Source organism: Phoca vitulina, unplaced genomic scaffold (genome assembly GCF_004348235.1).
Source record: "Phoca vitulina isolate PV1807 unplaced genomic scaffold, GSC_HSeal_1.0 scaffold2, whole genome shotgun sequence".
Lineage (NCBI taxonomy): Eukaryota > Metazoa > Chordata > Mammalia > Carnivora > Phocidae > Phoca > Phoca vitulina.
In genome coordinates, this window is record NW_022589705.1 from 74,695,192 (window position 1) to 74,710,101 (window position 14,910).

The 14,910-nt window shown below is 45.2% G+C and overlaps 1 protein-coding gene across 3 annotated transcripts in view; it reads left to right on the forward strand.

The window, feature by feature from the left end:
* The window catches only part of DLGAP3 (DLG associated protein 3), a 61,802-nt gene that overhangs the window by 35,274 nt on the left and 11,618 nt on the right, over window positions 1–14,910 (forward strand). For all 3 annotated transcript variants that reach the window (XM_032388290.1, XM_032388281.1, XM_032388274.1), the window contains 3 exons: window positions 5,950–6,163; window positions 6,429–6,742; window positions 7,107–7,192. In XM_032388290.1, the coding sequence (XP_032244181.1) occupies window positions 5,950–6,163; window positions 6,429–6,742; window positions 7,107–7,192 (614 nt within the window). The remainder of the gene's footprint in view (window positions 1–5,949; window positions 6,164–6,428; window positions 6,743–7,106; window positions 7,193–14,910) is intronic.

The window sequence follows — 14,910 nt, forward strand, 5'->3', positions numbered from 1 at the left end:
TTAGGTCTTTCATCTATTTTGAATTTATTTTTGTGTATGGTGTAAAAAAGTGGTCCAGTTTCGTTCTTCTGCATGTTGCTGTCCAGTTTTCCCAACACTATTTGTTGAAGAGACTTTTTTCCATTGGATATTATTTCCTGCTTTGTTGAAGATTAGTTGACCATATAGTTGTGGGTTCTTACTTTACCTCTTGAAGATTATTATTGCTTTGTTTATGTGTTTGTTGATCCCTGGATTAATTCTGTGAAATCTGTCTTCCCTGCTAAATGTGGCCTCTGATATATTCACTAATTTTCTTTTTTTCTTTCTTGTTTTTATTTTTAAGCCTGGTTTCCTAGGGGGTTTGTCCTGTGTCTGCACAGCTTAGTGTTCAGCCAGAGATTGTGCCCCAAAACCTTGAGCCAGAAAGGCTTCTCTCTGCTTATTGTTCTATGTGTGGACTAGGGAGTACAAACTTCAGGCTGTTTTTCAGCCTACCCTGGATTTTACTTTTTTGCCAGGCTCTCTTATGTCACCGCTACACATGTGCACAGGCTCCATTGGCCAGAAAGGCGTGGGCAGCTCGAGGCCTCTTTGTCTCTGTTGTGCATGCACTCACCTCTACTTAACCCAGCATATGTGGCGAGGTCATCAAACCTTCTCTGGCCATCCCATGCCCTGGAACTCCTCTGTTAAATCCCTGCCTAGTCTGCCAGTCCATTGCTTGTGCCAAACAGTGCTGAAATCTCAGCTTAGCTGTGCTGCTGGCTATTCCTCTATTACTGTTCTCCCCCCCGCCTCCCCCCCCCCCCCCCCGCCCCGGCCCGTTCTTGACACTATACGACAATGTTCCAAATTAAGTGAGCCCCTTTTGGCAGTGGCAATGAAGCAGCTGGTTTTCACAGCCTGCCTCACCCTGGTTGAACTATTGCAAGTGAGAGAGCTGGGAACTTGAGTAATGGGAGCAGCCCCAGGCAAGGACGCCCTGGACTCATGCTGTTCAGGAATTTTCATGTATACGCTTCTTTGTTGTATACCTTGGATTGATTTTCAGAGTGATGAAGTGGTTGTCTTTGACAGTTTTGTCTAGCTTTATAGCTGTCTTGCCTGTCACTCTGTCATGCGTGAAGCGAGGAGTCTGGAAAATTCTCCATTAGTCTAATTAATTCTTCAAATATTGCCGCTTCTATATCCTATCTAGTCTCTCACCTGGAGCTCCTATTAGTTGTATGTGGGACCTTATTCTTTCCTCCATGCATCTTAACCTCTGGTTCATATTTTCCATTTCTTTGCCTCTCTATGCTGCCTTCTGGGTGAGTTCCTCAGATGTATCATCTGATTTACCAATTTTCTCTTCAGTTGTGCGTCATCTACTATTTAACTCATTAATTGTGTTTTTAATTTGACTTTTTTTTCAGTTCTAGACATCTGGTTTGGTTCCTTTTAAATCTTTCTAGTCTTTTCAAAGCTTATATTCTCTCCTGATGTTTTCAGTTTTATCTTTTAAGTTTTAGAAATTTAAACAGTTTACTTTATTTTTTTAAAAGATTTTATTTATTTATTTGTGAGAGACACAGAGAGAGAGAGAGAGCAGAGGCAGAGGGAGAAGCAGGCTCTCCGTGGAGCAGGGACCCCCGATGTGGAACTCTGATCCCAGGACCCCGGGATCAGGATCTGAGCCGAAGGCAGATGTTTAACCGACTGAGCCACCCAGGAGCCCCAGGAGTTTTAAACATAGTTTAAAAGCTAATCTGTTTTAGCTAAGGTAACACTAGCTGCTGTAACAGATAAAGCTTGCATTCTCAATGGCTTAACTTAATAAAAGCTTAGCTTTTGTTTATACCACAGTTTGCATTAGTTATCTATTGCTACGCAACCTAGTGTCTTAAAGCAACGAATACTTATCTCATCGTTTCTGTGGGTCAGGAATCTGAGTGCAGCTTAGGTGGGTGGTGCCTTCTGGATCAGGTGACTCACGTGGCTTCAGTCAAGGTATTGGCCAGGGCTGTTGTCATCTTAGGGCTTGACTGGAGGAATAGCTGCTTCCTCACTCACTCCCATGGCTCTTGGCAGGCCTCAGATCCTCCCTGGCTATTGGCCAGAGTCATCAGTTTTTTGACATGTGGGACTCATCATCGGACTACTCATAACATAATAGCTTGCTTCTCCCAGACAGAGCAGAGACTCTGAGAGAAAGAGCGTGTTCAAGATGGAAGCCACAGTCTTTTTGTAATTTAATCTCGGAAGTGACATTCCATGTTCTGTTCATTATAATAAGTCTATTCCATCCTCAAGAGGAGGGGCCCACACGAGGGTGTTAATGCCAGGAGGTGTGGACATCATTAGGGGCTGTGTCAGAGCTAGCGTACCACATGGTCTGGTATGAACTCATTTTCAGTGGAACTTTATCTGTGAGAATCGTGAACAGCCTGGGTTAAGAGTGGGTCCCTCAGAAAATATTTTGCATTTGCTTCTGATAGACTATTTTTGGTTTGGGACCATTTTATGTTAATTTTTAATTTGCAGGGAGGTTTCTGAGCCATGCAGGCCCACAGGCCCACAGAATCCTGTGTCTATGTGAAGACCAGCTTGTGGGTCTAATCTTAGGAGATTAGCCTACTTTTCCCCTCCAATGCCTAGACTACAAACTGGCTTCTTGTGATCAGCCTGTGCTGATAATTGATTTTTTTTTTTAGTCTACCATTCATGAAAGGTTTTCCGTTTCCTAGGTTTATGAAGGTTCTCCTTTCTAACGCTGTGTTTCATGTGGACCCAACGCCTACTCCTACACCCAAGTGGGTGTTAATACCTAAGCCCTTTGGTCCGTCAGACCAGCAAACTGTGCCCCTACCTCCCACCACCACTGGGCTGTTTGCAGCACTGACTCACACAGTTAATATTCTGATTTTCCAGTCTCCTCTTTGCTTTTGTCCTCTGGGGACATATCTCGCTTTCTTGTGAGCTCAGCTATGCATATAAAACATTTCTTATATTTTATCCAGTGTTTTAGAGTGTTTTGAATTGGGAGTGTTTTCCAAGGTTGGCTAAACTAAATGACATAGGTAAAGTATACAGGATGTTGTCCAGCCCCCAGATGAACCCACTGACTCTAGCACAGACAATTTTCAGTTAGACCCAAGCAAAGTATTTTCTTCTAAATATCCCACATCCTTGGAAATATTTACTGATTCTGAGTCTGGTTTGGACAGAGGCTAAGGTTCCCATTTTCTAAGAGGATCCTTTGACTTTAACTCTACTGAAAGTGGGTCTGGGGGCAGCAGGTTGGAAGGCAGGGCAGGGATAATAGGAGAATTCACAGCACAATGTTACAGTTTTATAATCATAATACAGTAAAGATCAACATAGGCGCAATATTCCTCTGGGAGTCTATACACGTCTGTGTTTCCCTTGGGTCCTGGTCCCTTGTGGGAACTTCAGAAGCTTGTCTTCACCAGTAGAGATGGAAAGCATGTGGCCCCAGGGAGTTTCTCACCCTCCCTCTGTCTGCCTTGGATGGAGTTGGTCATAGGAATAGCATATGGTTGGGATTTCAAGAGCTTCAGAGACCCTGGGAAGGAGAGGCCTCTGAAAGGTGTTGTCAGTGTGATTTAAGAACCTCTTACTACTAATAATAGTCTATTATGTTTATTGAGCATCTGCTATATGCCAGATATTATGCCTAATACTTTATACACAGGAGAGACTTGGAGATACAGAGATAAGCTGCAGAATGAGATTCCTTCCATCTATAGGATCCAGAATTGAGACCAGAATGCTCTCTACTGGGGTTCTACAGGATCACCTGTCCTGTGCCCCAGGAAGGATCCTCTGAGCTGGATTGTTCTAGTTGGGGAGTATCTTGAGCCTGGCCTAGAAATAACAGGAGTTAAATTAGCTTCTGAGCTTCAGGAAATACCCAGGCACTGCTGGTCCTTCATACCTTGGGGGTCCAGAGATAGGAAACTGAGAGGTGGACTTGCAGAGGGTCATGATGAAAGCCACGGCTGCCACAGGATTGTGGCTTGTGCCAAACCTGGCACAACTTCACTTCTACGGGATCTCGAATTGATTTTTCCATGACCTGTGATTTCTGTACACTTGTAATGAAGTTCCTTTAGAACGGGCTGTGGAAGGAAGTCCAGACACTCCTTTTTGATTACAGGACCCACACTGGAACCACTGAATCTGAATTTCCAGCAAAGTTTGTCCCTGAGCTTCAAGGCAGCCAAAGCAAAGAGAGGCATCTAGTTAGAGAGCCCTGGGTTCAGATCCTTGGGGTAGAGCTTGAGTTCATGTAGGTTTAAAAGGTCCCCAGGAGATTCTGATTCAGCCTGGCAAAAGAGCCAGGAAACCTGGCATTTGACTTCGGTAAATCACTTACAAGCTGGGCATCATTGGTCAACTCATCTGCCCCCTCTGAGCCTTAGTTTGCCCCTCAGTAGAACTGGATGGAAATTTCTGCTCAATTTGAGGTAGAATTTAGTGATATCATGTTATGCTTTGGAGATGGAGTTATGGGAACGTTGAGCAGCATTTTACATGTGGATCAAGCCACTACTTTACCTGTTGATTGCACATAAATATGATGCTATGAGTCCTTCCTGGGAGATGTCACAAGATGCAGCCATGGGATATCTGCTATCACATTTACCATGTGGATGCTACTGAGGACCTTGTCCGAGACTTCATCCAGTGACCTCTACGTAATCACTCGGGGGGATTTCTCTCGGGCTCAGTAATAGGAATAGTTGCGGTTCTCATGAGTGGTGGCCTATTTCCAGGTTGGTCTTGAGACCTTCACGTGCCACTTACTGAGGGCTTAGTGTCTACCAGTACCTGCACCAAGTGCCTCCCATGTTTTTCTTTGAGTCCCCTAAATAGCCGCCCCATGAAGATGGTACCATTATCATTCCCACTGGGCAGGTGATTCAACTGAGGCCCCAAAGCTTTAAGTAGCTTTCCCAGGCCACAGTACTAGGAGGTAGCTGAGCCAACTCTTGAGTCTAGGTGGGTCTCTCTCCATAGACTATGCAGGCAACCTGCAGCCTATATTCCTTGATGCTTTGGAAGCTCAGGGTCAAATGTGCACCCATCCTGTGCTCTGGGGGTAGAGCTTATCCCTGGGACCACCCGCCTTTATTTTTCCTTTGTGCTACTTTTCTCATATAATATGAATAGAAGCTGCAATCTCCGTAGTATATTTAGTCTTAGTGCAGTGCTGTGGGACACGGTTCCATGAACAGAGTTTTTGTTTTGCATTTTTCTTAGTTGCTTTAATTTTTTTACACATCATGGATTCTGTACCACAAAATATCAAGACAAAAACAAGAACCTCAGTCAGCAATGGCTGGACTTGCCTTAGAGGATGAGGGCAGGGAAGGAGCCAGCAGGCCAAATCAGGACCCTAGTTAGTGGGCAGAAGGTGGGAGAAGGCTTGGAACACTTGAAGGTTAATAATTTTTGCTCCATCACTTACTTACCCATTAATTTCTGCCCAGCCCCATGGTATGCGTCCCTATAGGTTGCTGTCAATCAATTTTGTAATGTAACGGATCATAAATAATAAAATAAAAAGTGGCCTTCCCTGCAGTTCCCCACCTGCAGGCTGGTCCAGAGGGTAGATGTCCCTGTCCTCTCCCTCAGTGTTAGGTGAGAGAAATGTGAGGGGCTGGGCTAGGTGGAGAGGAAGATGGGGGTGGTCCTAGGAGTCTGGGAGAGGCATTGATGGGGTAGAGGGAGGAGTATTTAGAGGAAAGACTAGACCCCAAGACGGGCCCCAAGGCAGGCCTGGACGGCAGCACAGGGCGGAGGTGCCTCCATCTTTCTTTGCACAGAGTGAGGGTTTCAAAGGCAGACGCGTCACACAGAGACTCTCTGCACATGTAGATATATTCCTAAGGCAAAGCGCCTCAGAGATACCCGCTTCCAGCCCAGCACCCCAGTAACTGTTCTCCCGACCCCTGCCCCCAGCTCAGTGAGGAGCTGAACCAGCAGCTGGAGGCCGTGTGCGGGTCCGTGTTCGGGGAGCTCGAGTCCCAGGCGGTGGATGCCCTGGACCTGCCCGGCTGTTTCCGCATGCGGAGCCACAGCTACCTCCGGGCCATCCAGGCCGGCTGCTCTCAAGACGACGACTGCCTGCCCCTCCTTGCTGCCCCTGCCTCTGTCTCAGGGAGGCCCGGCTCCTGTGAGTGTGCCCTCTCTGCCCCTGTCCGGGCCCTAGGTTGAAGAGCGCCCAGGGTTCTGGCGCTGGCCCTCGCTAAGGCTGTGCTGTGTGACCTTGGGCAGCTGGCTTGCCTCTCTGGGCCGGATGATGGGGAGATCAAGCCTTGGCACGTGGAGTACGCGTGTCTGCTGGGTCCTCCGGCGCCGTGTGGGCGTGGGGTGGTGGGCCACGGACACCCGCTGCGACGCGTTTCTCACCCGCTGCGTTTCTGCGTTCCTGGCCACAGCCTTCAACTTCAGAAAGGCCCCGTCCCCCATCCCGCCGGGGAGCCAGGCCCCGCCCCGCATCTCCATCACCGCCCAGAGCAGCACCGACTCCGCCCACGAGAGCTTCACGGCGGCCGAGGGCCCCGCCCGGCGCTGCAGCTCTGCGGACGGGCTGGACGGCCCCGCCATGGGCGCGCGCACCCTGGAGTTGGCGCCGGTGCCACCCCGGGCCAGCCCCAAGCCCCCTACACTCATCATCAAGACCATTCCCGGCAGGGAGGAGCTGCGGAGCCTGGCGCGGCAGAGGAAGTGGCGGCCGTCCATAGGGGTGCAGGTATGGAAGGAGGAGGTGCCGAAGAAAGCTCAGGCCCTGGCGGGTTGGGGACGGGCTGAGGGGGTCGATGAGGTTGCTCTGAGCTGCACGTAAGCCCCTGTGCCTGGTCATCGACAGGGCTGTTACACCAGTGCCAGCCCCACTCCCTTGTCGCTTGTCCTGGAAACATCACCTCTCCTGGCGAGTGGAGAGTGGTGGCCAGTGGGACGCCTCTGACCTCCTGGGCCTCTTTTCTTGTTTGGGCTGACTGTGCAGAACCTACCCACTGCCTTGGGGCTTAGCTTCTGCTCACCCCCTGCCCCCGGGCAGGGCTTGTGTCCCTGGTCTGGCCCCGGCGCACTGACTCACCCAATCCTGCCGCCAGGTGGAGACCATCTCAGACTCGGACACTGAGAACAGGAGTCGAAGAGAGTTCCACTCCATCGGCGTCCAGGTGGAAGAGGACAAGAGGTAGGTCTGGGTGGGGCCATCTCAGGCCTTCCTTTGGGGAGAAGAAGAGAGAGGACTGCATCATGCCCTCCTTGGTCCGCTCTGCCTGCAAACCCTCTCTTTCTGGACGGGAGACCAAGCCCTTCTAATGGCGAGCAGCCGCAAGGTTATCCTCAGAGATGTCACCAGTCATCAGACCTAGAGTGAGTTCTCCTTGTACCCGTGCCTGTCCCGCGTGCTCCGAGGTGACAGGAGTGGTTGGAAGAAGGGGACAGTAGGGAGAGGTAACAGGTAGGTGCTGAGCAGGCCTCCAACAATTGTTGTTTATGGGGGATAACAGGATTTTTCCAGTCCCTCCTTGCTTCCTGTGGTGTACAAGTATGTGAGCTCAAAAAGAAACAAATAAACATGAAGATTGCCTCTCAGGGGCCCCTGGCAAATGTAACACTCCTCCTCACTTGGCTCAGGCAAGCGTTTAACCAGTCAGGGGGACCTACTATATGCCTGAGTCTGTGGTGTACTCGAGATGGTGGAATTACCAGCAGCCACTATTTTGGCATTACGTGGCCTCAGAAACACGGTTTCCTTACTTTCCAGCTGAAAAATTAGCATTTCAGCTTTGGAGGGGTTACTGGGAGGAGTCCCTCAGTCTTTGGCTTCCTGTGGGAAGACCACTTTCTCTAATGACCATGTGGCAGTTTCACGGTGGCCCGTCTGTCCCCTGGGCTGTAGTGCCATCAGGCCTGTGGCCCTAAGTAGGGTGGTTGTAAGGGTTTCATGGTAATCTGTGTAGCCCAGGAGGAAGAAAACTAGAGTCCTAGTAGCAGCCCCTCGTAGCTCTGTTCCCAGTTGCCATTGTTGGGCCTTTTGCCTTCCCCTAAAGTTCCCCTAGCTCTTTCTGGGAGTCCCTGGGAGTATCTTGTGCGTGCCTGATCAAGTCTTCTTGGGGTTCCCGTGGGCTTCACCATTTTTCTCCATTACATACTCCAGCTCCTTGCAGTTCCATATGCTCCTGAGGCTGTAAATGCCTCCATCAAGGGTGATAGATAGTTGCCTTATTGCCCCCATCAGTCCTGAAAGCTGCTGTCTGCCACACTCTTTTTTTTTTTAAAGATTTATTCATTGGGGCGCCTGGGTGGTTCAGTTGGTTAAGTGTCCGACTCTTGGTTTTGGTTCGGGTCGTGATCTCAGGGCCATGAGATCGAGCCCCGTGTGGGGCCCCGTGCTCATCAGGGAGTCTGCTTGGCTCTCTCCTTCTCCCTCTGCCCCTCCCCCCCCTCAACTAAATAAATAAGTCTTTAAAGATCTTATTTATTTATTTAAGAAAGAGAGAGAGAGTGGGGGAGGGGCAGAGGGAGAGAATCTTCAGTCAGACTCCTCGCTGAGCCAGGAGCCGTATGTGGGGCTCAATCCCATGACCCATGAGATCATGACCTGAGCCAAAACCAAGAGTCAGATGCTCAACTGACTGAGACACCCAGATGCCCCTCCTTCAAACTCTTAATATTCCACAAAGATCCCAGAAAAGTAGCACTTTATGGCAAACCCAATTCGCAAGTCCATGACCTGGGTTCTTGAGAGATGGGGTAGGAGTCATGGAGGGATGTAGCTCTGTGTTGAGAACTTTTCCCCCAACTCTTATTACTGCCCCAGGTATCAGAAACCAAGCCCATTACCCCCACTCACTCCCTTACAAGGTTTCTTGTTCCCTCATCCAGTTAGGCCCCCGGGGGTCCCCCTATTCTTCCTCACAAGCCTGAATCCTGGGAAGAGTGCAATGGGCATTCTACTGAGATTCAGGCTAAATCAGCAAACTCTGTCATTCATTCATTCATTCGGAAAAATACTTACTGAGCATCTGTTATATGACTGTTCCTGTTAAAGGCTCAGGGAAACATCAAAGAAGTGAGTCTTGCCCTCATAGAAGTTATGGTCTAGAAGGGAATTGAGGCAATGAATAAAAGATCCACAACTAAAAATATGATTATACATTATGGTATAATATGTAATGGGATATTATTACTTGTTATGGTGGGACTATGAAAGAAAAAAGCTAAGAGAGAAGCGATCTTATTTAGGGTAAGCAGGTGACATTTAAGCTGAGACTCGAAGATTGACTAGGAACACTCAGGTGATGACTGGGGGGAAAGCTTTGCAGAAAGAGGAACTTGCATATGTGAAGGCGTTAGCGCAGGACAGAGCTTGACACGCGTCAGGAACTGAAAGAAGGTTCTGGGGTGGTGTGGAATGGGATGGGGCAGTGGTGAGGGAGTGGATCGGAGAATAGGCAGGCACCAGGTCATGCAGAGCATGGGCATGATAAAGAACTGGAATTCAATTATAACTGATGAGTAGCCATTAAAAGGTGAAAGGAGCATGACAGGATCTAATTTATGTTTACAAAAGATCACTAGCTGCTAAGTGGAGAATGAATTTGAGGGAAATAATAGTGAGTGTGGGAAGGCTAGTAAGCAGGAATGTTTCCTGATCTAGAAGAAAGGTGACAGTCTTTTGCATTATGGAGGATCTTTTTTTCTATTGTGTTTTATAATTGGGCACTACTAGTGTATGGGAAGAATGTAAAGCTTTATACGGTGATTTTGTATTTAGCAACTTTGCTGCTGTCTCTTATTGGGACTCATAGTTTATCTGAAAATCATGATGGGTTTTAGTCATGTTTTCTGTAAATGAGGATATTTCTTTCTTTTTTTAAAAATTTAAATTCAATTAATTAACATATAATGTATTATTGGTTTCAGAGGTAGAGGTCAGTGATTCATCAGTCTTATATAATACCCAGTGCCCATTACATCATGTGCCTTCCTTAATGTCCATCACCCAGTTACCCCATCCCCCCACCCCTCACCCCTCCAGCAATCCTCAGTTTGTTTCCTATGATTAAGAGTCTCTTAAGGTTTCTGTCCCTCTCTGATTTAGTCTTCTTTTATTTTTTCAAATGAGGAACTTTCTTTTTCTTTCTTTCTTTCTTTCTTTCTTTCTTTCTTTCTTTCTTTCTTTCTGAGAGAGAGTGAGAGAGAGAGAGCATGTGCATGAGCAGGGGGAGGGGCAGAAGGAGAGGGAGAGAGAGGATCTGAATCAGGCTCTGAGCTGGGTGTGACATGGGTTTCGATCTCACAACCCAAGATCATGACCTGAGCCAAAATCAAGAGTTAAATGCTTAATTGCCTGAGCCACACAGGTGCCCCTAGGATGATATTTCTTTTAAATCCAGATTCTTTTAATTTCCTTTTCTTGGAATAATGCATTGAATAGGACTTCTAGTTCACTCTTGAGTGGAGCAGTCTTGTCCCATTCCTGACATTAGTGGATATCTTCTCAAATCCTACTCATAAGTAAAATGATGTTTAGTACAGATTTTGATGGTTACTATTTATAAGGGTAAGGAAATTCCCTTCTATTCCTAGTTGGCTAAGAGGTTTTACTTTTATTTCTTTTTAAACAGAAAATGAGAGTGGAATTTTATTGAATGCTTTTTCAGAATCCACTTAGATGATCATAGATTTTCTCCTTTCATCTGTAATGTGAATTATATTAGTAGATTTTCCATGTTGATCCATTATTTCATTCCTGGCATGAACCCTGCTTGATGCTATTATCGGTTTGGGTGAAGTTTGGCTGTAACAGGACCTCGGTAGTCTCTTCAGTGCATTTGTCTCTCACTTAGAGAAAGAAGAAGTGTGGGTGTCGAAGTGCAGTGTTGGGATCCAGGCTTTTTCTATCTTGCTGCTCTTTCACTCTGTGTATCACCTCCGTCCCGGGAGCTGAAGCTGAAGCTCCAGCTGTCCTGTCTGCGTTCTGAGAAGTACCAAGGAGTAAGAAAGGAGGGATGCAGTTATGCCTCTTAAAAAAAGATTTCCTGAAAGCTACACCCAACACCCTCACCTACAGCGCATTGGCTGAAACCACATCATGTGGTGGCATCTAGCTGCAAGCGAGGCTGCGGATTGTAGTCTTAGTTGGGAAGCCGGGCACAATGAACAAGGCACATAGCTGCAGATCAGGGTGCTTATGGCTAAAGACAAAGAGAAGAAGGGGCATACGGAACTCTAGCAGTTTTTGTCACAGTCTTGCTGTGTTATTTTTGTATATGTTACTGGATTTTTCAATAGCTGTTACTTTAAGATTTTTGTAATCTGTGTTCATAAGTGATATTAACTAACAATTTTGCTTTATTGTGGTTATTCAGTTCAGGTATTTAGGTGATGCTGGACTCCTGAAATGAGTTTGGTAGCATTCTTTGTGTTTCTGTTCCTTGGAACCATTAGTATAAAGGAGGAATTATCTATTCCTTAAAGGTTGGGTAAAGGTTGCCTATAAAACTATCTAGGCCTGATGCCTTTTGGGGATAGGAGAAACTTGGAATTACAGCTTCAGTTTCTTTCATGGTTATTGACCTGTTCTGGTTTTCCTTTTCTTTTTGAGTCAATTTTGATGATTTATATTTTTCTAAAAAATGGACCATTTTACAAAAATTGACAGTTTCCAAAAATTTTTGGCACAAATATTCTTTAAGAGTTATAGTGTTATAATTTTATAAGTTTTTATTGTATCTGTAGCTTATGTCCCCTCTTTTCATTCCTAATACCATATATGTATGTCTTACCTCTATTTCTTGATCAGTCTTGTCTGAGGCTTGAATATTTTATCATTTTAATATATTCTTATTTATTTATGAAAAATTATTATTATTATTATTTTTAGAGAGAGAGAGAGGGAGAGAGCACATGTGCAAGCGGGTGGGGTGGGGCAGAGGGAGAGGGAGAGAGAGAATCTTAAGCAGGCTCCTTGCCTAGCACGGAACCAGTTGTGGGGCTCCATCTCACGACCCTGAGCTCATGACCTGAGCTGAAATCAAGAGTCAGACGGTTAACTTACTGAGCCATCCGGGTGCCCATTTAATACATTCATACACAAATATGTGTATATTTACATGTACATACATATATATACACACATATATATATTTAAATATTTATTTACTTATTTTAGAGAGAGAGAGATCGAGAGTGTTAGTGGGGTGAGGGGCAGAGACGGCGAGGGAGAGAATCTCAAGCCAACTCTCCACTGAGTGGGGAGCCCGATACAGGGGCTTGATCTCATGACCTGGAGATCATGACCCCAGCCGAAATCAAGAGTCCAGTGCTTAACTGACTGAGCCACTGAGGCTCCCCTTAATATATTTTTTTAAAGTTATATTTTATCAGTCTTTAAAAAAACTCACTTTTGGATTTGGTTAGCATCTTTATTGTTTCTCTCTGTTTTATCTTTATTTTCTTTCTTATACCATCTTTGTCCTTTTTTTTACAGCCTCTTAAACACTATTTCTTATTTTTCTAACATGTGTTTTTAAGGCTATAAATTCCCTTTTAACTATACTGCTATAGCTGATAAGTTTTGAGATGCAGTATTTCCATTGTTCAGTTCTAAATAGCTTGTAGCTTTTATCATAATTTCCTTTTTCACCAATGAATTATTTTGAAGATTTTTTTTTTTTTTTTTGCTCTCCAAATTTTGGTGGAGTGGAGGGTTGGGGAACCACTACCTTTTCACTACTGATTTCTAAATTTGCTGCATGCATTCTGTATGATATTTCTATTCCTTAGAATTTGTTGAGACTTCCTCTGTTTTATATATACATTTCTTATATAGATGGTCAGACTTATACATTATATTTTTCAAATGTTTGGTTTTTTTGATGTTTGATCTACCAGTTCTTTTTTTTTTTTTAAGATTTTATTTATTTATTTGAGAGAGAGAGAGAGAATGAGAGACAGAGAGCATGAGAGGGAGGAGGCTCAGAGGGAGAAGCAGACTCCCTGCCGAGCAGGGAGCCTGATGCGGGACTTGATCCTGGGACTCCAGGATCATGACCTGAGCCGAAGGCAGTCGCTTAATCAACTGAGCCACCCAGGCGCCCTGATCTACCAGTTCTGAGAGAGTTGTATTAAAAGTATCTCACCATGGGGCGCCTGGGTGGCTCAGTTGGTTAAGCATCCGACTCTTGATTTTGGCTCAGGTCATGATCTCAGGGTCATGGAGCCCCACAATGGGCTCTGTGCTGGGCATGGTGGGGCCTGCTTAATATTCTCTCTCTCCCTCTCTGCCCCTCCCCCCCCAACACTCTTATTCTCTCTTAAAAAAAAAAAAAAGTCTCACCATGATTGTGGATATGTCATTTCCCTTGGTAATTTTATTAATTTTTCTTTAGTTTGAGAGTACTCTTTGTAAATATTCAGGCTTATGATTGTTATATCTTCTTTGTGGGTTGGTTCTTTTGTCGTAAATAGCCTCCTTTTCATCCTTAGTATGGGTTTTTGCCTCCAAGTCTATTTTGCTTGATTTTACTATTATGGCTGCTTTCTTTTGGTTAATTTGCCAAAATATCTTTTTCCATTCTTTGGTTTTCATCCTCCCTGTACCCTCGTGTTGTAGACCTGTTGCTTGTAAGCCATATGGAGCTAAAGTTTAGTAGACATATTTAATCTATTTATATATATATATATATATATATATATATTCATTACTGATTTATTTGGACTTATTTTTATTATCTCTTTCAATATTTTCCATTTGATATGCTCTTTCTTCCTTTTTTTTTTTTTTTTCTTCAAGTAATCTCTACGCCCAACACAGGGCTTAAACTCACAACCCCGAGATCGAGAGTCAGGTGCTCCACCGACTGAGCCAGCCAAATGCCCTGTCAGGCTTTTCCTTTATTTTCCTCCACCCCTACTTTTCTGCCTTCTATTGAACTGATCACATTTACTTTATTTCTCTTTGTCCTTCTCCTGGTTTGGAAGTTTACATTTTAGTCGTGCTTGTCCTCAGATTTTTAGCAAATATACTTAATTTAATATTTTTCTAATAAAGTCTAAAATTAGTGAGTATTTCTGTCCTGCATAGGCAAACACCAAGAACCTTGGAACACTTTAATTTCCTTCTTAACTCCCTCCTCCCATCTCCCATGTTGTATTTGTCTAGTATTTTGATTATACCTCTTTAAAAAGACTTCACTAAATCCGTTGTTTTTATATCTTTTATGGTTTAATAGTTTAGGTTTACAAACATGTTTTAACAATTTATGTGTTCACTATTACTTGTCGCTGCCCACTCCTTCCTCATGGGTTCCGTGTTTTTTTATGCTAAAATACTGCTTGATCCTGGGACCAGTTTTAGAGTTCCTGTCTCAGCTTGAGGTTTCTGTATTTCAGTGGTGGTACTCACTGGAACTCACACCCACACACAGAGCAACCTTAATGTTCTTATTCTCAGCATCCTACTTCCTGGCCACATTCCTGGAGCGTGATCTGAGTTTTCCAGTCCACGTTTGTAAGTGAAATTGACCCTTCTTGGCTGCTGGCTTTATGCACAGGATCTCCTTCCAGCTCCACAGGATGCATGGGTTTGGGGGCTCTCCTCTCATCCTCCCTGGGCACTACCATCTAGCCTCTAGCATATGTCTGGCCCAATATTCCTGTGGCTCACTTGGCTTAGATTCCCTCTCACTTCTTAGGTTTTGATTTTCCTTTTTGTCTCTAGTACCTGAAGATATCTCTCTTCCTATTTTCAAGCGTGGTACTATAGCAGAAATACCTTTTGACTTTATTTTACCGGCATTTCTGTATGTTTGGGGGTGTGTGTGAGTGGGAGCTTCTTAAGTTAGTTCAGTCTACTCTATTGATCGGTTGTCTGGACCAGGCTGATAGCAGCAGATACAG